This window comes from Hippopotamus amphibius, chromosome 16, assembly GCF_030028045.1.
Source record: "Hippopotamus amphibius kiboko isolate mHipAmp2 chromosome 16, mHipAmp2.hap2, whole genome shotgun sequence".
NCBI lineage: Eukaryota > Metazoa > Chordata > Mammalia > Artiodactyla > Hippopotamidae > Hippopotamus > Hippopotamus amphibius.
This window is the reverse complement of record NC_080201.1, coordinates 13,673,996-13,697,876: the sequence shown is the minus strand read 5'-3', so window position 1 is coordinate 13,697,876 and position 23,881 is coordinate 13,673,996. Positions and strand designations below refer to the sequence as shown.

The window sequence follows — 23,881 nt, the reverse complement described above, 5'->3', positions numbered from 1 at the left end:
GCTCTGCCCCTAGAATAGCACCATCAGACATCGAGTCCTCAAGATTGAATTCCCCAAAATACTAATACAAAGCTCTTCCCCAGATGGGCCACCTCCACCCTGGCTGTGCCAAGGACATAGTGGTGACCATGAAGTCAGACGTGCCCATCAACCTGAGGAAGATGGGGATCAAGTGCAAGCTCTCCAAGATCACATTTCAGCTCCCTGCAGACCAGGTCCCCGACTGGGATGACCGCATGCGCACGGTCAAGTGGGTTGACGTGCTCAGAAACACACCCGGGACTTTCACTACAAAACGAAAAGTGAGTAGGGACACGAGCCCCAGTCTGGCCAGGCCTGCCGTGCTTGGATGCCTGCTGCTCTCAAGCTCGGTGTCTCATCATTTCCTTCTTTCTTGGGAAAAAAAAATGGTTCCTATTCACCTGACCTGGGTTTCCAAAGTGGCAAACTGAACTTCCAGCATGCCACCTGCCATCCACACTACACGTACCACACAAACCACACAGCTTAATTGGTAGAGCTCCCATGTAAGTCTTGATATCTAGTTTCTTTTTTTATTATTATTTTAAGCTCTTTATTGGAATATAATTGCTTTACACTCTTGTGCCAGTTTTTGAGGTACACCAAAGTGAATCAGCTGTATTTATACATATATCCCCACATCCCCTCCCTCCTGCGACTCCCTCCCCCCCCCCATCCTCACCCTCTAAGTCATCAGATATCTAGTTCCTAGCTGAGCAAGTCCTCCCACCTTTCTCTTCTTCAGAAACCTCATGGCTAGTCTTTTAGCTGTGTCTTTTTTCCCTCAGTGTCCAGAATGAGGTTAATTATAATCTCTGGTTCATGACAGAATCTCATCTTTGGTCCATGCATACCTCTCCTTTAATTACCCCTTAGTTGGTTTCTTTTTAATAAAATAATAAGCAGAGGTGAACCCTCACCCAACACAGGATGTATAACCAGGATGACCTAGGTGGTTCTCAGCCATTCCACCCCTGCCTCCCCCCGAGAGGTGGTCACTATCCCAGGATCTTGTTCGCTCATTCCCTTGATTTTTGTTTTTTATTTCTTTTCTTAATTAACCTGTGCATTCTAAAAGTCGTATTGTTTAGGCGTATTTTTTAACTTTTTTTTTTTAAGGTTATTGCATGTGGTCATCTGTATTGTTGCATGTGGCTGTAGCACACCCACGGCACTGCTGTATAGAATTGCATTATTAGTGTCCCATTCTTCTCCTGAAAATTAGTTAGGGTTTGCTACTGTGGACAGTATTTCTATGAGCATTATAGTTCATGTCACATGGTGTTCATCTGCAAGAGTTTATATTCATAAACTGAGTCACAGGAAGTGGAATTGCTGAGTCATAGGGCTTGTGAATGCTCAGCTTTCCATGATAATGCCCAAGTGTTTCCAAAGCAGCTCCTTGCTAGCAGGAGGATAAGGTGGTACAGCCCACTCTGGAAAACACTTGGGCATTATCTTGGTAAAATGTGAGTATTAGTCATTTTATTTTTGATAGACTCTTTTGTTCCTGTATTTGTCTTCAGATGTCCTGGCCATATTTATCGCTTCTTTAATGTATCTTTTCATGATTCTCTCCATAGTGTTTTGTTCTGAAGTACTTTGATTATTCTTGGCCCTTTATTTTTCTGAGTAATTTTGGAATCCATTTAAACAAGTGCTATGAAGCTCTGATGGAAACTTGATTGGAATTGGAGTGTATCTATAAATCAGTTTAGGAAGAATTGATAATTTTATAACATTAATTCATCCTTTCCATTAGCAAGGTATATCTATTTATTTAGGTCTTTTTAAAGATTTTTCTTTATTACCACTCAGTTTCTTTAATAGTAATAAGACTCTTTATGTTTTTTAAATTTGTTTTTGAGTCCATTGTATTAAATTATTTTTCTAGGAATTTTCCCTTCAACTAAGTTTTCATATGTATCTTCGTAAAACTATTCATAGTATTTTCTTATCATCTGTTTAAATATCTGTAGGATGGATGGTGACATCTCCCTTTTCATTTATGATACTGGTTATTTGTATTTTCTCTTTTTTTTTCTTAATCATTCTCACCACACGTTTTCTAAATCTTTTCAAATAAACAGCTTTTAGTTTCGTTGGTCCTCTCTGCTTTAGATTTTTCTATTTCATTAATATCTGTTCCTGCCTTTACAATTTTCTTTATTCTCCCTTCTTTGGAGTGTATCTGACCCCAAAACCCATGCCCGTGCAGTCGTGATGCTGTCAGTAATTTCTTGTTATTCGATTTCTTCCATTCCTATTTATGAGTCATTTTAGGTTTGGCCTCCTCATTTACTCTGGAGCTTGAGTTTGTGAGTCAACGCTCATTTGCATGGGTAGAATGAAGCCCTGTCTTATCTCCCCGTTATTCCTGTGAGGCAGCTGGCTCTGCATCACTGAGGACACAGCTTCCTTTGTTACAGGTGATAGAGACGGATCCTGAGCCTGCTTTCTCAGTACTAGAAGAAAACTACGGAGAACTGCAGCTGCAGATCAGCGCCCACGTGAATTTTGCTTCATACAAGTGTCAGACGAGCGACGTGCACTTTAAGGAAACGCTGGTTTACCAGACCCGAACGTTTGAGTGAGTCATCAAAAGCCTCCTGACACTCTCAGAGAAGTTCTTTCACTCCGTCATTCACTCGCTCCTTCATCAAACATTTATTCAGTGTCCATGACAGCATAGACCAGACATCACGTCTGTGTAGTGTGCACCAGAGGGGTCTTGTAGGTCCAATGAAACATTCAGACCCACAAAACTGTTGACGTTCACACTTGAAATCAAGATGGAGACCCGGAAACACAGTCTTACCAGGAAGGTGGCATCAGGCGATGGGCTTCAGTGGGAACAGCCCTTGTAGCAGCCCGTATCACCTCGCAGGAACTATTCTTGTTACCCCGACCCCAGGTGACAGCTTGGACAATGTCCATGCTAGTGGGCATGGGGTCCATCGTAGCTTAGAAGGCCGCAACCAACAGAAGCTAATGTTTGTCATAACCACTCCATGGCTGTAGCTTCCAAGATCCCTGCAAGGAACATGCCCAGTTCCAAGAGTCCGTACATCAGAGAATCCCAATGCTATGGCCTCCCTCCAGGCCATCATGATTCCTCCCAGTCCCAGAGCAAGCTACCAATCAGGGGTCCTTTGTACTATAAACAAAGCTGTCTTAGCAATAGGGCTGACATTTCTCTCTTATCAGGCTTCTCTGGAAACAGGACTAGAAAATTAATTCAAAGTCAAAATTGTCCTTAGAAGGAGAAAGGGTTATGTTAATCCTTTATCCACACTCAGGTGATACAAGGACGCTGCGGGTCCTGCCCTCAAAGAGCTCATAGCAGGTGCTGGGGAGAGGGTGACGATAGTTGAATCGATGGTTGCAGTACAGTCCTCTGGGTTTGCAGGAAGCATACCTAAAGCAGACTAAGATATGGGCAGAGACAAGTATCTGGAAGCTCTTCCCAGAGAAAGTCGGGGCCCAGCTGAACTTTGGAGGACAAATAGGAAGCGGCCAGGTGAAGAAGTGAGAAAGAGGGCCTTCAGGCAGAGAGAGCAACATATACAGAGACAAGGCCTATGACTGTTCTTGGAGAATTACAAACATGAACGTGTAAGCCACTGACATTTCTACTTTATAAAAATTAGTAATTAACTTGTTCAACTCATTCTGCATTTGTGGCACGTAAGGTGTCCTCTCATATTATTATAGAACCAAAAGATAAGAGACAGGAAGTGGGATCTTCTGCCTACAGCCTTTTCAGCTACAGCAGGGGTCAGCAAACTCTGGCCAGTGGACCAAACCCAGCCCGCTGCTTATTTTTGTAGACAGAGTTATGTTGGCACACAGCCACGCCCATCTGTTTATTACTCTCCGCGGCTGCTTCTGCTCTTCCACAGCAGAGGGAGCGGTTGCTGCAGAGACCTCTGGCACGCAAAGCCAAAAACCTTACTGTCGGGCCCTTTACAGAAACATTTGTTCACCCCTGGACCTAAACCAAGAAGGCTTTTTACTAAAAGTACTCTCTGCCATTGAGATTTCTCCTCTTTATAAAACTTTGCTTTAGGATGAAGACCAGTGCTCGTAAATTCACACAATGCATAAATTCACACAAGCCGCTGAGGCCAAAGCACTTAACTTCAGGCACAGCTGCATGGTCTACCTGGACTGGATGCTGGGAATTGAATGCCTAAACCCCACCCTTAGACCTACTGCCCCACCCCAAGTCTCAGCTCCCACTTCTCCCCTAAAACCAGGAAGAGCATGTGTGTTTCTTTCTCTTGCACAACCATTTTCTTATATCAAGGCCTCATCCTCTTGCTGTGACTGCAATCAAGTTTAATAGTGATTCCAGAAAAAGCTTCTATCTCCCAGTTCTTGTCTTAGAGCAGGGAAACTTGAGGCAAGAAAAGGCTCCGCTAATTCAGAATTTGAGACGAGTCTGTGTTTCAGCCAGTGAAGGCATCTCAGGCAGGGGTCAAATGGTTTCTGACCACAAGGACATTGTTTCTGGTGGAAAGTGATTCGGGAAGGAAGAGGCTTTGGAATTTGCACCGAGGGAGGTGCTGTCCTGTGAAATAGAGTTTGTTTCCTCTCCCATGGGAATTTTTCAGGATTACCACACTGCAGGCTGAAAGCTCATTGCATAGGGTGCCAGTGGTATGCAAGATGATTTAAGTGCTAAACATCTGGATACTTTTACTTTTAATAGCTGTGTATATATTTTATGTGTCTTAGAAGGAAATATAACTAGTATATCACATGCATGATTTAAGATAAAATTGCTTAAAACTTGTCTTTAAAGAAATATTTAAGAAACAAAGTGACCTGACTTAAAGAAAAAAGTTAACAGTACAGATGATATGCAGACAGGACAGAGTCATCTGAAGCACATTTCTTAGTTCCATTCCCTGGTCTGTTTGCAGGTTTGAACTGATTAATTCAGGAAAGGTGCAGCTGGAATTCAGCTGGATCTCAGAAGAGACAGCAAAGGCTGTCAGCTTTGCAGTGCCAGATATCCAAGGTAAATGTGGTGACAGGGAAAACCCAGGGCTTGAACTGAGTTCCCAATTAGTAGCAGAGCCTAATTCATGGAGAAGCAAGCACTGCTCCAACATCACCCTAAGAAATAGAGGAGAAGCAGGGCAGAGGCCTCCTGGGATCTGCAGACCCAAATGGGCCTGAGAAACTCAAGAGCTGAACTCTGTCTTCCTGGGGCCCAAACTGTGGGCCCAACAAGGCCAGCACCCCTCTCACAGATCCCTAGGAATCTTTTCTTTTAGATTTTAACCTTCTAGGAGATGACAGACTCTTGTTGGAGAAACTGATGAGAACTATGAACTGTCTCCCCAGGAAAATACACACCCATGCCCAATTTGCGTTTGGTACATGTGAAGCACTTAAAAAGAGCCCAACACTTACTGGGCAAATATCCATCAATACTCTTTCAACTTGGAGATTCCCAGACCTTTCCAATGGGCCCTTTTCCATGGGTGCCCAGATTGTGAACCCCTACTTTAAAGCAATGATTCTCCGAAAATTATATTCACGGCCTATTACTCTTGAGACTGATGACCCACAGACATCTACTTGGGCCACCTCCTTGAGCCAAAAGGAAATAAACTTGAAAACTTGGGGTAATTCATGGAGGTATGTTTCATGAATCTCGTGTGAGAGATAGGAGCCGATTCCTTACCCCTGGGGCCCAAAGTTGAGTATACCCGCTAGAAGAGGGGAGCCCACAGAGGGTGCCTGAGGGCCTGTGAGCGGGCTGCCTTGCACCTGGCCCCCCACTACACGTGCAGAGTATCACTGGTGCTCCGTTTGCCCACAGGTTTCTCCCAGAAGGACCAGCTTAGCCAGGGCACGTTGCACACAGGCAGCACCCTGGACAGTGCCGTGGACCACTGGAACGGAGCTTCCCTGCCACCCTTCTCTGTGGAGCCTGTCTCAGGTGTCGTGCCCGTGGGGAAGACTCAGAAGCTCCAAGTGAAATTCTCCCCATTGGAGGTTGGAGACTTCGAGAGCAGTCTTTTCTGCCAGTAAGGAGACGAGCTCCCAGCACAAAGCGCTGCAGCTCCTAACCAGTCTCTGTCCCATGACGACCACCATTCTCTCCAGCCCCAGGCCCCTCCGCAGCCCCACGTTGCCACATGTCTCTCTGGAGAGCAAGGAGAATCTGATCTTTTGAATTGTTCTCCAACCCTCTGTAGCCCCTGCCTCCTGCCCACCTCCCCCTTCCTGGCCACACCCAGGATTCCACTGGGCAGCAGAATGGTGGGCAGACAGCTGGGTTCCAGTCTGGGGCAAGCATGAACTTGGGAAAGCTTTCTTGTACCTTTTCAGAGTCTCAGTTTCCTCCTACGTAAAATGCAAATGACAGTACTCACCTAGTACAGTTGTTGTGAAGACTGAGCTAATTCGAGGGAAGAACTTAGAACAGTGCCTGGCACACAATAAGTATGATAAACATTAGGTGGTGGTGGCGCTGGAGGAGGTGAACCTGGTACATAGTAAGGGAGGAACAGATGGGGCCCAGGTCCAGTTAGAGGAGAGTCAATCCAGTAACATCTGGCAATGAAAGTCCCTGATGTGGTACCCACTCCCTGGAAAGCTCCATGGAGAACACCCACCTTAAAGGAAGTCTGTGATCCATGGCGTAGGGTGGCAGGGACCTATGTGAACCATAGGACCTATGGAAACCCTGCAATCACACTGCAGGGACCTTTCCCACACCTGGGTCACCTAGGCTCGGTGCTGGGGCTAGAGGTCTGCTCACACCCAGTTCAATTTCTCCAAGGAGCTCAGGGTATTTTTTTAAGGATGTCTGGGTCCTTTCTCATATCCCACTAGGTGCCTGTGAAAGAGTCCAGAGGGAAAGCCTCCGTGCTGACTTTACAGCAGGGAGATTTTCTCACCATTGGTAAAGGAAGTAACTTGAGGCCATAGTGAGGTACATAGAAGGAACCAGAACTCAGACTCCTCATACTCAGCCCATTCGCACATTCATCCACTCCATGACTCATTAGAGAGCACCTACTGTGTGTCATGTACTCTTCACGGCACTGAGGTTACGTTGTTGACCAAGACAGAGCGAGCCTCTGCGCTCACGGAGCTCACATTCTGGTGGGTGGGTGTCATATTCATTTCCAGCTAGGAAAATAAAAATTGATTAAAAAGTTTAAAATATCGCAAAATAACCTTATCCTCTCAGGATTCCTAACCTGCCACCTGGAGAGCAAGGCCCAGTCCTGTCAGCAAAAGGGAGGAGCTCCCTGCCCTTCTGCCATTTTGACCTGAAAGACTCGGACTACATCAGCGGTCATCGGCGCAACCCCGATCTCCGAGGGCCCAGTGGTGGGGCCCTGGACCCAAACACCCGGGTGATGGAGTTCACCAGCGTGGGCATCGGAGGGAAGAATCTCCGGTGAGTCGTTTCGGTTTGCACTAGTTGAGTTCGTATCAGTCAGTCCTTCTAAAAACTCAGGGGAGGAATTCAGAGAAGCCAGCTAGACTGACACCTAGACGCACGCTTGCTCTCCTGGGATCTGACTTTAGAAAATTGCCTCAGTGAGGAAGCTGACTTCTGTCTCCTTAGTTTGACACTCGGGAACATGTGGAAGACATAAAGACAAGATTCCCTGACCACAGTCTTGACCACAGAGGATCACTGGGACAGAAGAGCCCTTGGTGTCATTATTACTCCAAAGTCCAGAACTCTAGCCACACTTGGGACCCCCAAGTGAGATGCAGTTTTCGTTTCTATGGTAACAAAGTGCCCAGAACAGTTCTGATTTCCACGTTAGAGAACAGTCTAGAAAAGTTTCTCTTAATCCTCAAGCCCCCCCTCACTCTCTGCTATCAATTCTTCTCCTCGGCCAGGACTTTCACGATACTGAACCCGACCAATAGCACCTACTCCTTCTGCTGGGTCTCCGAAGAAACTGAAAGTCTCCAGAACCCTCCAGCCTTCACATGCCTTACAGAGAAGGGCCTCGTCCTCCCTGAAAAGAAAGCTGAGGTGTGTGTATTAATGGAGACCACTTGATGCAGGGCTTTACTCATTCTATCTGCCTCTGCACAGCAGGCGTGCTGTAGAGAGTGGGTGGAGTTAGGGAGAACAGCCTAAGGGTGTGTCCGTCAACAAGTGTTTCTTGTGTATATGTTAGGCTACTGTATATGTTAGGCAGTCCTCAAGAACAAGACAAACCTGAGCTCTCTTGATTGGCCATGGAGAAACAGATTGAGCTCTAGTATTTGAAGATTTAAAAACTGAGATTATTAAAGCAAGGAAAGGAGAGCTGGATGCCAATGCCTGGGGACTCTAGAAGTAAAGAGTTATTTTTGTCCAAGGGACTGACAGCAATGACAGAACACAGATATATTTTTACTTGGTCAGGCCAAAGGGCAAAACAGAAAAGTGGAGTCATGTCCCATGGTTTCATCCTAATGTCCACACAGTGATTTAGAGCAGAGGTTCAGACTTAAAGAAATAGGAACTTGCTGGTCAAAACAGATCTGTGGGCTCCATGTCCTGTAAATTCCACAGAGAATCTTGGAGACAGAAATAAATCCATGAAACAGAAATTACAAATTCAGATGCCTTCAGGAAAATCATACAAATGAATGACTCAGGCCAAGGGGACCATGATAGAGAATGATGGGCGCCAGGGCAGCTGGCCACAGGGCTTCTCTGGAAGGTCACCACAAAGCAGTGGGCCCAGGGTTGCCAGTTCTCCCAAACTTTTCAGGGAAAGCCCAACTTACACATTTCTATCTGAATCCTTCCATTTTTACATGTCGTCCAAAGACATGGCATGAGATATGGCAGCCTAGCCAGCAGAGCCTGTGAGTGAGGTAGACACCCCCCTAGAAATACTTGGTGGGCGGGGCAGACAAACACGGATGTTGCTGCTGTGGCCAAACTTGCGTACCCTTACAAAGAGGGTGGGAAGGAAGTGAGGACCTGGTAAGGTCAGCCAGCACACGCCCAGGGCTGGCAAGCCTCTAAAGGCACATGGAGTAAACACGCAGAAGTACCTCTAACCGCTCTGCTCCAAACTGCCTTCTCAGATTATCTTCCAGTTCACACCTTTCCACCTGGACATCTCGGAAGCATTCTGGACTTTCCTGATCCCCGAACACAACATCACAGTCCCTTTCCTGCTGGTAGGCAAAGCCACTGACCCTCTCGTCAATCTGGACAAGTCACATCTCAACTTCAGTTGTCTCCTCATTGGTAAGGCTGCCCTGTTGGTTTATATTTAGAGTTGGCATGACCTGTGGGGAAGGGGGCGTGCGGCCAACCCAGCAATGAGCTCCAGGGTCAGACTTGGGCGGGGAGCTCTTCCTGGTGCCTTCCAGAAGCACGTCAGAGGGCCTCTGTCACTGTTCACAAGCCACAAAATATTTAACCTCTCAATCTAACTTCCATCAAGTGTCTTCTAAACGCACACGCTAGTAACCTAAGGAAATTTAGGAGGCTTGCTGCAGAGCCTACTTGGACGATTCCGCTGGGGCCTGGCCTAGCTATGTTTATTTCCAGAGCCCCACGTCGGCCCCATACAACTTGCATGTGCCCCCAGATTATGGGCCGTGCCACAGCGGTCACATTTCTCTGCCATCCTTTCACACTTTCATCCAGTTCAGCAAATATTATTGAGCCTCTTGTGTGAGCCAGGCACTCTTTTGTGAGCTGGGAATGCAATGGACAAAGCCCAAGTCCCAACCTTCATGATGGTTACATTCTAGTAGCAGGAAGTAGACTACCAAAACATGAAAAAGCAAAATGTATAGCATGTCAGATGTTCCAGAGAAGAATAAAGCAGGGTAGGGGAATAAGGAATGCCAGTGGGCAGTGGGAAGGTGACATTTGAGCAGAGACTTAAAGGAAATGAAGTGATTGGCAGGTCCCTTATAACACTGAATCTATCACGTGGATGTGATGGGGTGTGTGTGTGTGTGTGTGTAAAATACAACTAAAGTCAGAGGATTTTTTTAGTAATTCAGTAGATCTTTTATTTATAAAAGTAATATTCTTTATAAGCCAATCAGTGTGGTGTTATATAAGGAAAATTGTAATAATCACTCCCCCCCATTCTGTCTCATCCTTTCCTTTCCATCAGAGGAAACCAGTGTTAACAGTATGATGTATTATTTCCATACATTTCTTATACTGATACATATAAATATATAGGAGGAGATTATGGCAATAGTAAGGTTTTGAATAAATAAATGAGCAATGTGTTTATAGCATAAGAATAATAACAAGACAAACAGAATTTAATCGAGGAATACAATGATAGTGCATTTCAATATAATTATTACATCAACAGATTAAAGAAGAACCAGGTAATCATACTGATCTATAATGAAAAGTCATTGCTAAAATTCAGCAGACATTTTCAACAAAAACTCCAATAGTGAAATAGGAATAGAAGAAAAAACTTGAATAAAGAAGATTAACCAAAATCAAGAGGCAAATATTATCTGGTAACAAACCACCAAAGTCACTTCAATCAAAGTCAGGAATCAGGCAGGGATGCTCATTACCACCATTATTATTGGACACTTTCTTAGTGATCTTAGCAAATACAATAAAATAAGAAAATTAAATAATTGGCATAAGCATTAGGGGAAAAGAGGCAAAATTATCTCATTATACTGTTGCTGATGACTTCATACATAGATAACCTCAAGAGACTCTAGAGAAAAGCAAAACAAACTACTAGAATCAACAAGATAATTTAGGAAGTGGCTGGATGCAAGACGTGTGCAAAAATCATTGATTTCTCTTTCATTTAGCAGTAAGTACCAAGAAACCATCAAAAAATCCCATTCAATATTAATAAGACCTATATAATAGCTAAGGATAAATGTAGCAAGAAAAGCACAGAACCTCTATGAATAAAACTATAAAATCTTATTAAAATGCGCCCAAACAAGATCTGAACATTTGTCAATTCTCCCAAAATTAAATGCAAATTTCATCAAGTTCCAATTAAAATCCCAACCAGGGTTGTCAGATAAAATACAGGATGCACAATTAAATTTGAATTTCAGATAACAATGCATAATAGTTTAGTATAAGTATGTCCCATGCAATATGCAATATTTGGGACATATTTATACGAAGAAATTATCTGCTAAATTTGTCTACCTTGGTTCCAAAAGGATTGGGATAAGGGGAGAATTAGATACAATGATCCTAAAGTTGATGTGGAAAAATAAATGCGCTACAACAGTGAGGGAAAGTAAGGAAAAAGCAAAACAGTGATAGGAGATGTATTAGTCAGGGCCCTGACATTTCCGAAGTCTAATCGGAAAGAGTCTGACGCAGGGATTATTCACAGAGAGACCGGCAGAGCTGAGGGGCCCGCCAGCCCCCACTAACAAAAGCAGGAAGGCACTGGGTCTGAAGGAACAAGGAGGTTCCCAGGACAGCTGTGACCTAGGCAGAGCAGCCACCTAAGAGGACCAGGCAGTTGATGGGGTAAAGGTCTAGAAGGAAGAGCTGGAGTCCCTTAGGGAAGAAGGACACCTGTAGAGCAAAAAGGAAGAGACATAGCCAAAGGCTGAGGAGCTTGCAAGAGGAAAGAAAAGAAGTTGGAGAATCTCTTCCGAGAGGGCTTCCTCCTGCCTGCGGAGGTACATCAGGAGCAGGCGTGAGGCCTCCCCTGAGGGCGGTGTTTCCTCCTCAGGCAGAGAAGCCAGGGAGACGGTGAAGATCATCAACCAGGAGGAGCAGGAGTTCCATTTTGCCTTCCAGGACACCTCCCGATATTCTGAAGGTTTCAGCAACAGCCTGGTCGTATGTCCCATGGAAGGCTGGATCCCACCGCTCTCCAGGTAAACAGAAAGGAAGGCCCCCAGGACCACACTCGCCCAGCACGGCAGGGGTCCCAGGCCCGCCAGCCAGGAGAACCGGTTTCCCTTAGAGACCCCCGTCCCTGAAGTCTCTCCCAACTCTAGAATCTAGACATTACAGGTCCATCTCTGTCCTGCTTAGTCCCTGTTGTTAATTCTCCTGGGGAACTGTAGAGCCTTGAGAATTCTAAGCTCTTGTTCTCAGTATTTTCTTACCTTTATGTTCTTTTCCTTGCTGTACACCGTGTCTGCGAATCCGTAAAGCAGTGGCCTGCCGTGCCTGGCGGATCTTCAAAATTCATCGTGGTTGGGAGTTATGATGCTTTTTCCTCCTAGTGTATCTGCTAATCCACTGTGTTTAGCTTCATCAACTTTCTTTAACAGGTTGGCCTAGTTATCTAACCTGCTGTGTTCTTCCCCAACCAGATTCCCAATTGATATTTTCTTCACACCGAAGCAGGAAGGAGATGTGAACTTTAATCTGATCTGCAATGTGAAAAGGAAAGCCCACCCTCTGACCTTAAATGTCAAGGCTGAGGGCTACTCTATGAATGTAGAGGTCAAGTGCAAGGACAGGACCGGCTCCATCACTCTCTTGACTCCCAACCAGACCACCACGGTCAACTTCTATGAGGTAAAAATGCGAGAGGGCCTCGCTCCCTCCGTTTCCACACTGGCTGGGAAAGGCAGTACGAGTGAGTATTAGCTGAATCTCTGTTTCAAACGCCGGCGAGACCAAGAGAACAGAAACGTGCCAGGAGCAGCTGCACCCCCAGAAGGCGTATGGTTTTGATGTGACAGCTTTTCTTATTTTACTTTTCAGGGGGTGGAGAGATGGTAGGGAAGGGGAAGAATGCTTGTCTTAAACATACAGGAAGGATGTTTTACTGCCAACCAAGATCTGAGTTGAATTGTCATCTCACTCTTCAGATATGCGGGGCCCCCAGCACTTAGTAGCTCTTGCTGGACTTTCTGAGCTACTCTCTGAGCTAATGATAGTCAACTCACTATGTCATCCACCACCCCTATTTCCCAAAGGGCATTTTCCCCTGACCACAGAGAAGGGAACCAGGGTTTGCATTCACTCGATATACAGCTCTGTTCTCGCTCAGGTGGAGCTGAATGAATGCGTCCAGTGCGAGTTCAGCTTTATCAACACCGGGAAGTTCAACTTCAGCTTCCAGGCAGAGCTGTCCGGCCCCAAGTCCCTGCTGCAGTACTTGGAATTTTCACCCATTGACAGCAGTGTGGATGTAGGGCAGACTGCACACGCCTCCCTGTCTTTCCAGCCATTTAAGAAATGTGTCTTGAAGGGCCTGGAACTCAAAATCAAGGTGAGACCACTGAACACTGTCCAACACTGAACGCACTCACAGCCTTCTGTCTTGAGAACTATGTCTGATGGTCACCCTTAGCTGCGAGGAAGGATGGGAGGTCAGGCATGTTTCCCAGGCACATTGGCAGCCAGAGTCCTGCTGATAAGGAAGCCCTGGGAAGCGGGTGTTAGGTAGGAACTGGAGGTCTCTGCACACACATCTGCCTTCAAGCTGAATCACTGCTGCAGGAGCGAAGCAAGAGCCAGTGTCGGGCCCAGTTGCAGAGCAGTCCACCTTGCTTTCCTCAAATAAACTCTTAACCTGTTAATCAGAATCTCTGCTGATGCAGCCCTGGGACCTGAATTTGTTTGAGCACCTAACTGCTTCCCTCCTTCACCTGAGGGCGTAAGGGCCCTTTCCTCTCGCTTCTAATCCTGTTCCACCTGCCATTCCCCCCCCACCTCCCCGCCACAGATCAGCCACGGCCCAACATTTATGTGCAGCATCTCCGGCTGTGCCGTGAGCCCCGCCGTCCATTTCTCCTTCACCAGCTACAACTTTGGGACCTGCTTCATCTACCAAGCTGGGATGCCCCCATACAAACAAACCCTGGTTGTCACCAACAAGGAAGAGACACCCATGAGGTAAGCAGACCTCCCAGAACTTCCAAGTGATTCTGCCACTCCTGTGGGTCCTACAGCCTCCACACGGCTGATGTCCTGCCAAGACGGAAAAGGAAGGATTATGGGAAAGCCTCAAACACAGGTGGGCATGAATCCCGAGTCTCCTTTCCCCACCACTGACACTGATACAGTAAGTCCCCTACATGTAAACCTTCAAGTTACAAACTTTCAAAGATGCAGATGTGCATTTGCATGTCCAGTCATGTAAGTTGGTTCACGTGTCTGGCGTACATTGTCATGAGCGTGCATCCTCTACGCGTGGTTGTGCTTTTGTGTACTTTTTTAGTACTGTGTAGAGTACAGTATCCTTATTTCAAGCCCAGGATGTTGGCTCGATGCCAGCCCCTGTATGCCAGCTGTTGTACTGTACTACTGTGCTTTTCAAGACACTGTACTGTAAGATTAAAAACGTGTTCTTTATTTTCTGTGCTTGTTTTTTGTGTATTATTTGTGTGAAAAGTATAATAAACCTATTACAGTACAGTACTATACAGCCGATTGTGTTAGTTGGTACCTAGGCTAACTTTGCTGGACTTACGAACAGGCTCTCAGAACGGAGCTCATTCGTACGTAGGGGACTTCCTGTACTTGGATAGCCATGCGCTACTCTGCTGAAAAGACATCCTCTTCTGGGAGTGAGGAGGGCAAAGCCAAATGACCTGACAAGAGGTGTGATGGCTTCCACTTATTTTCCCCATGTAATAGATGTGGGAACTGAGGTTTGGAAAGTTAGAAAGTTAATTTCTCAGGCCAGTGACCTTGCAGTAAATGGCAGGTCTATACAAAGCCTGATTCAAACCCAGCCTCTCTGCGCCATCCCTGTGTAGAATGTTCCAGTCCAGGTTTCCGGGCCCTATTCCAGACCTAACGAAACAATCTTCAGAGACTGGCCCAGAGATCTGTGTTTATTCAGAGTTCTCTAGATAAGTACTCTGCAGCTGAACTCTCTTCAGTGTTGGAAATGTTGTATATCTGTCCAATACGGCGGCGTAGAGCTACATGTGGCTAGGGAGAGCTTGAAAGGTGGCTAGTGCCACTGCAGAACAGAGTTTTTTTATTTTAATTAATTTTAGCTTTAATAGCCACATGTGCCTAGTGGCTACCATATCAGATAGCACAGGTCTAGGTTCAAATCCCAGAACTTCCCAGCTATGTGACCTCGGGCAATATTTTTAAACTCTCTGTGCCTCTGTCTCCTTGCCTGAAGTAGGGGATAATAGTACCTCCCGACAGGGCTATTAGAAGGATTAAATTAGTTCATTTAGAGAGAGTACTTAGAACAGGGCCCAGAACATAGGAGATGCTCAATTTTTTTTTCACCTGCTGCTACTGTTGTGGCGGTGATGGTGGTGATGGTGCTGGCGAGGATGATTCTTCTGAATGTTACATTACAAGAGCCTCATGTAATTCTAACTCCTCATTTAAAATCTTATCTACCTATGCTCCTTCTTGCCTGATTTAATTTCGTCTGAGCCTTACTTTCTTTAAGGTAACACACTTTATTTATCACCTTAGCTAGAGTCCGCCTCTAAATACCCGAAAGGCAGACGAGGAGGGGCTGTGATGGAGGTCTAGGGGCTTCCTACCCACAAGCGAAGGAGGGTGGACGTGATCTTTGAAGGTCGCTTCTAGTTGCGCTGTTAGTGATAATAACAATAGCTCACCTTTATGGGATGTTTCCTCTGTGCCCTGTTTAGTGACTGATTTAGTCCCTTTATCTCACTGAATCCTCACAACAACCTAATGAGGGAGCTGTCACTACCCCCATGTTACAGATGAGGAAACAGAGACCCAGATGGGCTGAGAAACCGTTCTCAGGGCACCTGGCTAGTTAGGGATAGAGCCCAGATCCACAGTCCTGTCTGTCTGACTCTGGACGCATACTCCTCCCCACTGTGCTTTACCACCCAGTTACTTCAGGAAGCACTTCCTTCTTATGAGAGGGCACAAAACCATGAGCTGCGGTATAAGGGAAGGGAGGATAAAGAGGGTGAAGAGAGCACTGGGTAAAAAGTCGTGAGACTTTGCATTTGAGGCCCAGTTCCGCCAGGATCCCTGGACGTGATCTGGGGGAGGTAACTCGACTGTGCCCAGGAGACTGTGGGCTGGATCATTGCTGAGGCCCTTCCAGCCCTTAAATTTGGGCTCCAGGACAACCGGGCAGGACACCCAGCGGTGGATCCAGCTCAGAGAAACAAGGGACAGAGTCATTCCCTCTGGGTCAGCATCTGAGAGCTTACACACCTTCCTCCTGATTTTCTCCAGCCTAGATTGTTTGTATACCAACACCAGCCACCTGGAGGTGAACTTCCAAGTCAATGTGATAAAGCCAGGAAGGACAGTGGAGATTCCCATCATCTTTTATCCTCGAGAAAGTATCAATTACCGAGAACTCATCCCCTTTGAAATCAATGGGCTCTCACAACAAGTCGTTGAAATCAAAGGGAAAGGCACCGAAATGAAGGTAAGAGACGGTTGGGGAGATCCTCGGGCTTGGTGCCCTCCTGCTTGCCCTTCTTTGCCCACCTGAGCCCTCCTCCCTCCCCTTCCACGTCTCCTGCCCCCAGGCTGCTCTGTTGGGGTCAGCCGGTCCCACCAAAGGGTGATCATCAGATGAGACCCAAGTGAATCACTAGATCTCATTCAGTACCAAACTTTACTGTAGCAAAGGATACAAACGATCACAGGCGCTGGAGAGACACTCTCTTTCTTGGAGAAGTTTGAGATTCTCACGTACAACATCCCAAGCTTGTCCTTTTCCTCCCACATTAGGGCATGTAGTGTTTTCAGGTTACTAGGCAAGATTAGTTTTAAGCACTGTATGCAGACATACCTTTCAGGTATGGGGCATCTTTCCTTAATCACAGAGACTAACATCCTCCCAGAGCCACAACTCCCAGGGTCCTATTTGATTAAGAGCCTTCCTTCTAACCAGGTGCTCCTGATAGGAAGGGAATGGTCCAGTCCTGCTGCCAATCCCTTCCTTCCCAGTTTCTGGTAAACATCTAACGTGTATGTCTGGTGGGAGTATTTGCATTTAATAGGAGGTTTTGGAAGACTGAAGACCTTCCAAGATCCTCAGCAATGCATGGGACATTTCAGCAACAGAGAGAAATTGGGAGGGGTGTATTCCCAGCGGCCTTCCCATCAAGCCAGAGGAGCAACAGGACCAGGCCACCTGGAGTGTCTGCACCCAAGCCAGTGACAGGGTCTCTTCTGATGTCACCGATTCATTCACGCATCCATTCTTTCATTCACTCATTCAGCACCCGTTGTGTCAGGTGCTTTGCGGAAATCCAGAGACTTAACGCATGTTCTCTGACCTCCAGGAGCTCACAGGCAGGGGCTGGAGACTCTTGCCTTTGTAGACAAAATGGAAACGTATGGGCAGGTTAGAAAGAGCGTTTAGGGGAGTGGTGCAGTTTAGTGGCTGCTCAGATGACAGTGACCAGTGGGTGCTGTTCATGTGGGTTACACCATCCTGGAGGGCAAGGCCCAGCCTGATCCTGGCCTGATGCAGGCCAGCATTTTGATCAGAGCTTTAGATGAGGACTTTGAAATGTATCTGCTTTTCCCACCTCCACTGCCACCATCACGTCTCCCTCCTCAAGGCTCTCTCTCCTGCCCTCTTCCAGGCCATCTCCACAGAGCACCCTCCCAAGATACACACCTGATGGGGCCCCTCCAGGCTGCACTGGCTTCCCGCTTCTCCCCAAATAAAACCTGACCCCTCTCCAAACTGTCTTCCCACATCTCCCCCCTCTCTCCCAGCTACAGGCCTGACCAGGACACTCCCTCCTGCCCAAGGCCTGGCCCCAGCTTGTCTCCTCCCTAGGAGTCCAGCCCCACACGACCCTGATGCAAACCCACCAGGTCCTACCTTTCCTTTAGCTCTTCATGGGAACATGCCTTCCTCAGGGAGGCCTCCTTTGCGCCCAGGCTGGCTCAGCCCCTTGTACCCTGAGCTTTTCCTTCTTAACATCTCTGAACCCAGCCGTAATTATGTGATTGTGCAACAAGTGGTTGAGTGCACATTTTATGCACATAAATGTTTACTGAGTGAACAAATGCCCATCCAATGTGAAGGATGTGGGACACAGGAAGAGAGGGAACCAGCCTTGCCTCACCAGGGTACCCGTGTCGTATTTCTTTTTCTCATTAACTGATGAACCCTCCCTCCTGCTCTCTTTCTTGCCCCACAGATTTTAGTCCTCGATCCAGCCAATAAGATTGTGAAGTTAGGAGCTGTCCTGCCTGGACAGGTGGTGAAAAAAATGATTTCCGTCATGAACAACAGCCAAGCCCAGCTCACATTTAACCTGTCAGTCCTGTTCACGACTGCAGAACTCCAGGAGCCCAAGGTTGGTGCTCGGGGCCCAAGTGGTGTCTTCATGCCCACCCCCCGCCGCCCCGGCCCTGATGACAGGGAAGACCATGCTAGTGGCACTGACACCTCGCGGTTCTCCTGCACCTTCTGGGCGCCGGGCCACTCTGACAGCTCTCCCCGTGCTGCCTCTGATCATCTGCACAGAAACCGTGTGAGGTGGTGCTTCTATGACTCCCATGTTACATGTAAGGAAACCAGGGCCTGGAGAGGCCACACACCGCTAGCGGGCAACAGTGACGTAGGAAGAGAAGTGCCCTTGATGGGATTCAGAAGATCTGGGCTCTAACGAATATACATATATCATCACGGCAGAAATTGTGAAAAATAAGGAAAATCACAAAGGAAAACATTTCACCTACAGTTGCATACCCAGAAATAATCGCTTAACATTTTGGTACCTATCGTTCCCGTTTTCCCTACACATTTTGTAAATAAAATATTAATGTTCAGATTGTTTTGAAACCTGCTTTTACCATCTAGCAGTAGCTCCTAAACATTCAGAGCCAATCGTTCATCCATACCTCTGTTATGTAGATGGACCAAGCCTCTCTTTCTGCTCATTTCAGGTGTTCCTGATTTTTTATATTATAAGCAGCATCGTAGCATCCATGTAAACAACCTTTGTGTGCATCCATGACTCTCTGCTTAACACACACTCCTAGAAGTGGGCTTCTTGGACCAAAAGGACGAGTATGTTGCAATATACATCACTCATCTGCCCCCGAAAGGTTGTCCCTCTTTATACTTCAATCTGCTGTATGAAACAAGCATGCTTGTCGCTAAATCCATGTCCTCGAGCTCCCTGAATAGAGAAGCTACGGTCTTGGCTACCATGGACTGTAGCTACAGATGCCAGCTACCATCTCGCAGTGTTTGGGTGGCCCTTTGAAAATGGATCAGATGTCTTTCGTTCTGAGGATGGACTACATCCATTCCTTCATTGAATGCATTCTTATGTTTACTCAGTAAATCTGTGCTAGGTGCTGGGAATACCAAGGTGTGCCTTGGTCAGCTTGGGCTGCCATAACAAAACACTACAGACTGGGTGGCTTAAACAACAGACATTTATTTTCTTATAGTTCTGGAGGCTGGCAGTCTGAGATCAGGGTGCCAACATGGTCCATTTCTGGTAAGGACTCTCCTCCTGGCTTGCTGTGTCCCACATGGCAGAGAGACGGCAAGCTCCAGCTCTCTGGTGTCCCTTCTTATAAGGGCGCTAATCTCGTCATTAGGGTCCCACTCTCATGACCTCATCTAAACCTAATTACCTCCCAAAGCCCCCACCTCCAAATTCGACTCACATATGGACCTGAGAGGACACAGTTCATTCCATAGCAAGGTGAATGTGACTTAGACTTTGGTCTGGTGGAGTTCACAATCTTTTGGGGTCAGTGAACAGTCCCAGGAAAGCCTAGAAACTGCAGAACAGGGTGTGATTCAGGACCAGGGCTGCTCAGAGGAGGGCTTGGTGGGCTACAGAAGGCCTCACAGTAGAGAGAGGTCTGAACTGAGTTTTACAGGATGAAGAGGTCTCTCCCAGGCAGACAGGTTGGGGAGGAGTGATTCTGGCAGGCAAGATTATGTAGACCCAAAGGGTCGGTGCTTTTGGATCCTAGGTGTGATTGGGTGTGGTAGGAGTGCTGTGGACCATCTGAGGATTGCAGGATGCAGGAGCACTGGCTATGAGAAGCCAGCCAAGCAGGAGACCCAGTGGGCATCTCGTCACAGAACCCCACATCACCCACTATGCCATCCAGAGAGAGAGGGCAAACTTGCTGCTTCCCTTTCCTCATTAATCCAAAGTAAAGTCCTTGTTCCAGTGGGTCAGGGCCCCTCACAGTTTGGCTGCATCAGTTCTGCCTCTTGAGGTTGTGAGACTAAAGCTGCCAGAGTGGCCTATGCCGGCACCATCACCCCGGGGTCGATTCCATCACTGTGTTTTGAGAAATCTCTAAGGTCACTTTCCTATTGTGATTCTCAGCCATTATCTCATCCCCGCCTCCCCCGCCACAATCCACTTGCTGGTGACTGTTCAGTGCACCGTACCAAAGGGAGCTCAGAGGGCTTGACTTCCTTCAAGCTGATTCTTTTATTTGATTTTTACCAGGACCAAGGGGACAGAGAAGACCCTTACATTCAAATTCCAACAGTGGTTCTCAAACTTTAGAACACACGAGTCTCCAGATGCAGGTTCCAAGCTCTCTCAAGGAGACTGGTTCACTTGGCCTGGGGCAGGACCCTAGAGTCTGCCTTTTAACCAGCACGCTGGGAGGTGTGGTGCACAGAGCCCAGGGAGAGCTCCTTGAAAAACACCGGAGCACTGAGTGTTTTCTACTTGCTATTACTGTTTCCTCCACCAGAGAGCAGGGGGTGTTTGCAAGGGGTTGGAGAGAGAATTAACACGGATTAAATGCCTGTTTTGTGCCACACATTTTGTACAGGTGATCTGGTTCTTCATCGTAGCGTAAGTCACAGAAAGTTTCAGTAACTTACCACAGGCGACACAGCTGGTGAGGGGGCAGAATGACATTACACCAGGCCTGTTACAGTCCCAGCAGCAGGACCTCCAGGAATGGAGCCTCAGGAGGGCCCCACCCTCAGCTGCTGAGGCCCCGTGTCATTTTGTCCAGGTCATCATCTTGACACCGTTCCACAACATCACCCTGAAGCCCAAAGAGGTCCGGAAACTGGAAGTCACCTTTGCCCCGAAGAAGCGTGTCCCTCCCTTCTCCGAGGAGGTGTTCATGGAGTGCATGGGGCTCCTGCGGCCCCTCTTCCTCCTCAGTGGCTGCTGCCAGGCCCTGGAGATCTCCCTGGACCAGGAACATCTTCCCTTTGGACCAGTCGTGTGTCAGACGCAAGCCTCGCGTCGCATCCTCATGTTGAACTCAGGCGATATGGGTGCGAGGTAGGAGAGCCCTCTGGGCCTGGATTCCCAGTTAACTATCCCAGGACCCTCTGAAGTTGGTACTCTATTATCCCCATTTCACAGATGAAGTTGAGGCTCAAAGTGGTCAGGTGACTTGCCAGCATGTGCCCGCCCGTCACTGCTCGGGCATACTGTATAGCCGTGCCCTCTGTGCACCACACGCCTGCAGGGGCACCCTCACACTGACTTCGGTTGAACAGTGCCTGAGGCTGTGGTGTGACAGCCTTGGCACTGGAATCACTGGTCTGCCCCATCCATCCCCTGTCTCCTGCCTGAACCAAGTGCCAGACCAAAGAGGGGTGACCATACAGGGCCATCAGATCCCAATGCCACCGAGAACAGGGGCAACGCTCATGTGAAGGGATCATCTCCACCCTCCTGGATCAGACCTGAGAGGCAGTGCAGGGAGTGGTTATGGCCACAGTCTTGGAAGGGTTCCAGTCCTGGTCCAGCCACGTCCTAGCTGTGTGACCTCGGGTACGTGTGTAAGCAAGTCCATGTGCATGTTGTCCCCCAGTGTGTCACTTGTGGCCAATAAGATGTACCACTTCCCACCCTGCTCAGCCCCAAGTGGGAGCTGAGAGATCCCACCCAGGAATGACCTGGCCTTTGTCCCACCTGCCTCTGCTTTGCCTGGAAGTCTTCCTCCTCCCAAGTCCCAGGGAGTGCCCAAGGAGATGAACCTCCCAGCTAAAAGTCCAGGCAAAGTCTTTTCTCAGCAGCCTAGCAGACACCACCAGGATATTAGTAAACTATCTTGTCTTCTTTTGTCTTGGAAAAGGTTTAAGTGGGATGCCAGGAAATTTGAGCCTCATTTCTCCATCAGCCCAGAAGAGGGCTATATCACCGCAGGCATGGAGGTTTCTTTCGAAGTGACTTACCATCCTACTGAGGTGGGCAAGGAGATTCTTCATAAAAACTTGCTCTGCTTCATCCAGGGAAGCAGTCCTCTGAGCCTAACCCTGTCTGGAGTCTGCGTGGGACCACCGTCAGTAAAAGAGGTCAGAAGATGCTGCCCACAGATGGGCCAGTGGCCAGAGTGAGCCCAACAAGTCCCACAAGGGAACTCAATCAGGCCTTCTAGAAACAAATGGCTCTGTTCAAACAGTCGTTGGTGCCCACACCAAACATGCAGACCTGCTCCCTCTCATCACAGGGCCTTTGCACATGCTGTTCCCAATGCTGATATAGTCATTTCCCCCTCTTCATTTAGTTAATCCCTATTTATTCTTCAGCTTTCAACCCAAGCATCTCATTCTCAAGGAAGGTTGTATTGACATATCTGGCTAGATCAAATTCTGTCATAAGCTCTGTAAGTAAAGGGTGAACACCTTTTGCCTTCACTATGGTTATAAAATAGGCTTGGGTTAACCCTCTGCTAGCCCTGTTCCTAGAAATCTACTAGTGGAAACCTAATAGTTCCTGGCAGCATCGCTTACGGTCATAGAACCTGATCTCCATCTCCATTTCCACAATGTTATGTAAATGGAATCATGCAATATGCTATAAACGTGTATGTACAAGTCTTGGCAAGAATATATGCTTTCCAAAAAAAAGAATATATGCTTTCATTTTGGGGGATAAATATGTAAGAGTGGAATGGCTGGGTCATAGGGTAGGTATATGTTTACCTTTTCAAGAACCTACCAAATTGTTTTCCAGAGTGGCTGTGTCATTTTACGTTCCCATCAGCCATGTCTGACATTTCCACTTGTGCCACATCCCTACCAACACTTGATATGGTCAATTTTTTAAATTTTACATTCTGATGGGTATGTGGCGATATCTCATTGTGGTTTTTAATTTGCATTTTCCTAATGACTAATGGTGTTAAGCATCTTCTCAGGTACTCATTTGCCATCCATATAACTTGTTTGTTGAAGTGTCTGTTTAGATCTTCTATTTTTTGGGGGGGTTGTTTGTTTTCTTACTATTGAGTTTTGAGAACTCTCTGTATATTCAGGACACAAGTTTTAAATTTAGATTTTCAGTCTGTTTGGAGTTCACTTTTATATGTAGTGTAAGAGATGAATCAAAATTCATTTTTTTTGTGCATGGAACATGGATGTTCAGTTGTCCCAGCACCATTTATTTAATAGATCATCCTTTCTCCGCTGAATTGCCTTTGTACTTTGGTCAAAAACCAATTGATCACATATGTGTGGGTCTCTTGCTAAACTCTCTTCTTGTTCCACTGGTGAGCTCTTTGACCCTCTTCACACCACTGCAACATTGTCCACGTTGCTAAACTCAATGGCTAGTTCTCACCGTTCATCTTACTTGACCTGTCACTAGCATTTGACACATTGAACAAGCCCCTCCTCCTTCACACGCTTCCTTCATTACATGGCCTCTGGGATACCACCCTCTCCTGGTTTTCCTCCTGCGTTATTAGCTGCTGCTTCTCATCTCCTCTTCTGATTTTTCTTAGCATTGAAACATGCCAGTCAGGAACTAGTCCTGAAAATCCTTCTTTTTTTCTAAATACACTTACTTCTTGATGATCTCATCCAATTTCTTTTTTTTTTTTTTCTTTTATTTATTTACTGGCTGCGTTGGGTCTTCGTTGCTGCACACGGGCTTACTCTAGTTGCTGCGAGCAGGGGCGACTCTTCATTGTGGTACACAGGCTCCTCATTGTAGTGGCTTCTCTTGTTGTGGAGCACGGGCCCTAGGT

The 23,881-nt window shown here is 47.0% G+C and overlaps 1 protein-coding gene across 1 annotated transcript in view; it reads left to right on the top strand.

Annotated features, from left to right (window-relative positions):
- HYDIN (HYDIN axonemal central pair apparatus protein) overlaps positions 1-23,881 on the top strand; it is a 346,192-nt gene that overhangs the window by 303,121 nt on the left and 19,190 nt on the right. Inside the window, exons 65-79 of the mRNA XM_057713331.1 lie at positions 84-302; positions 2,451-2,611; positions 4,950-5,047; positions 5,858-6,065; positions 7,238-7,450; positions 7,906-8,044; positions 9,097-9,262; positions 11,724-11,871; positions 12,316-12,523; positions 13,002-13,223; positions 13,680-13,849; positions 16,154-16,352; positions 18,091-18,249; positions 20,906-21,183; positions 21,986-22,205. Coding sequence (XP_057569314.1) covers positions 84-302; positions 2,451-2,611; positions 4,950-5,047; positions 5,858-6,065; positions 7,238-7,450; positions 7,906-8,044; positions 9,097-9,262; positions 11,724-11,871; positions 12,316-12,523; positions 13,002-13,223; positions 13,680-13,849; positions 16,154-16,352; positions 18,091-18,249; positions 20,906-21,183; positions 21,986-22,205 — 2,808 coding nt within the window. The remainder of the gene's footprint in view (positions 1-83; positions 303-2,450; positions 2,612-4,949; positions 5,048-5,857; positions 6,066-7,237; positions 7,451-7,905; positions 8,045-9,096; positions 9,263-11,723; positions 11,872-12,315; positions 12,524-13,001; positions 13,224-13,679; positions 13,850-16,153; positions 16,353-18,090; positions 18,250-20,905; positions 21,184-21,985; positions 22,206-23,881) is intronic.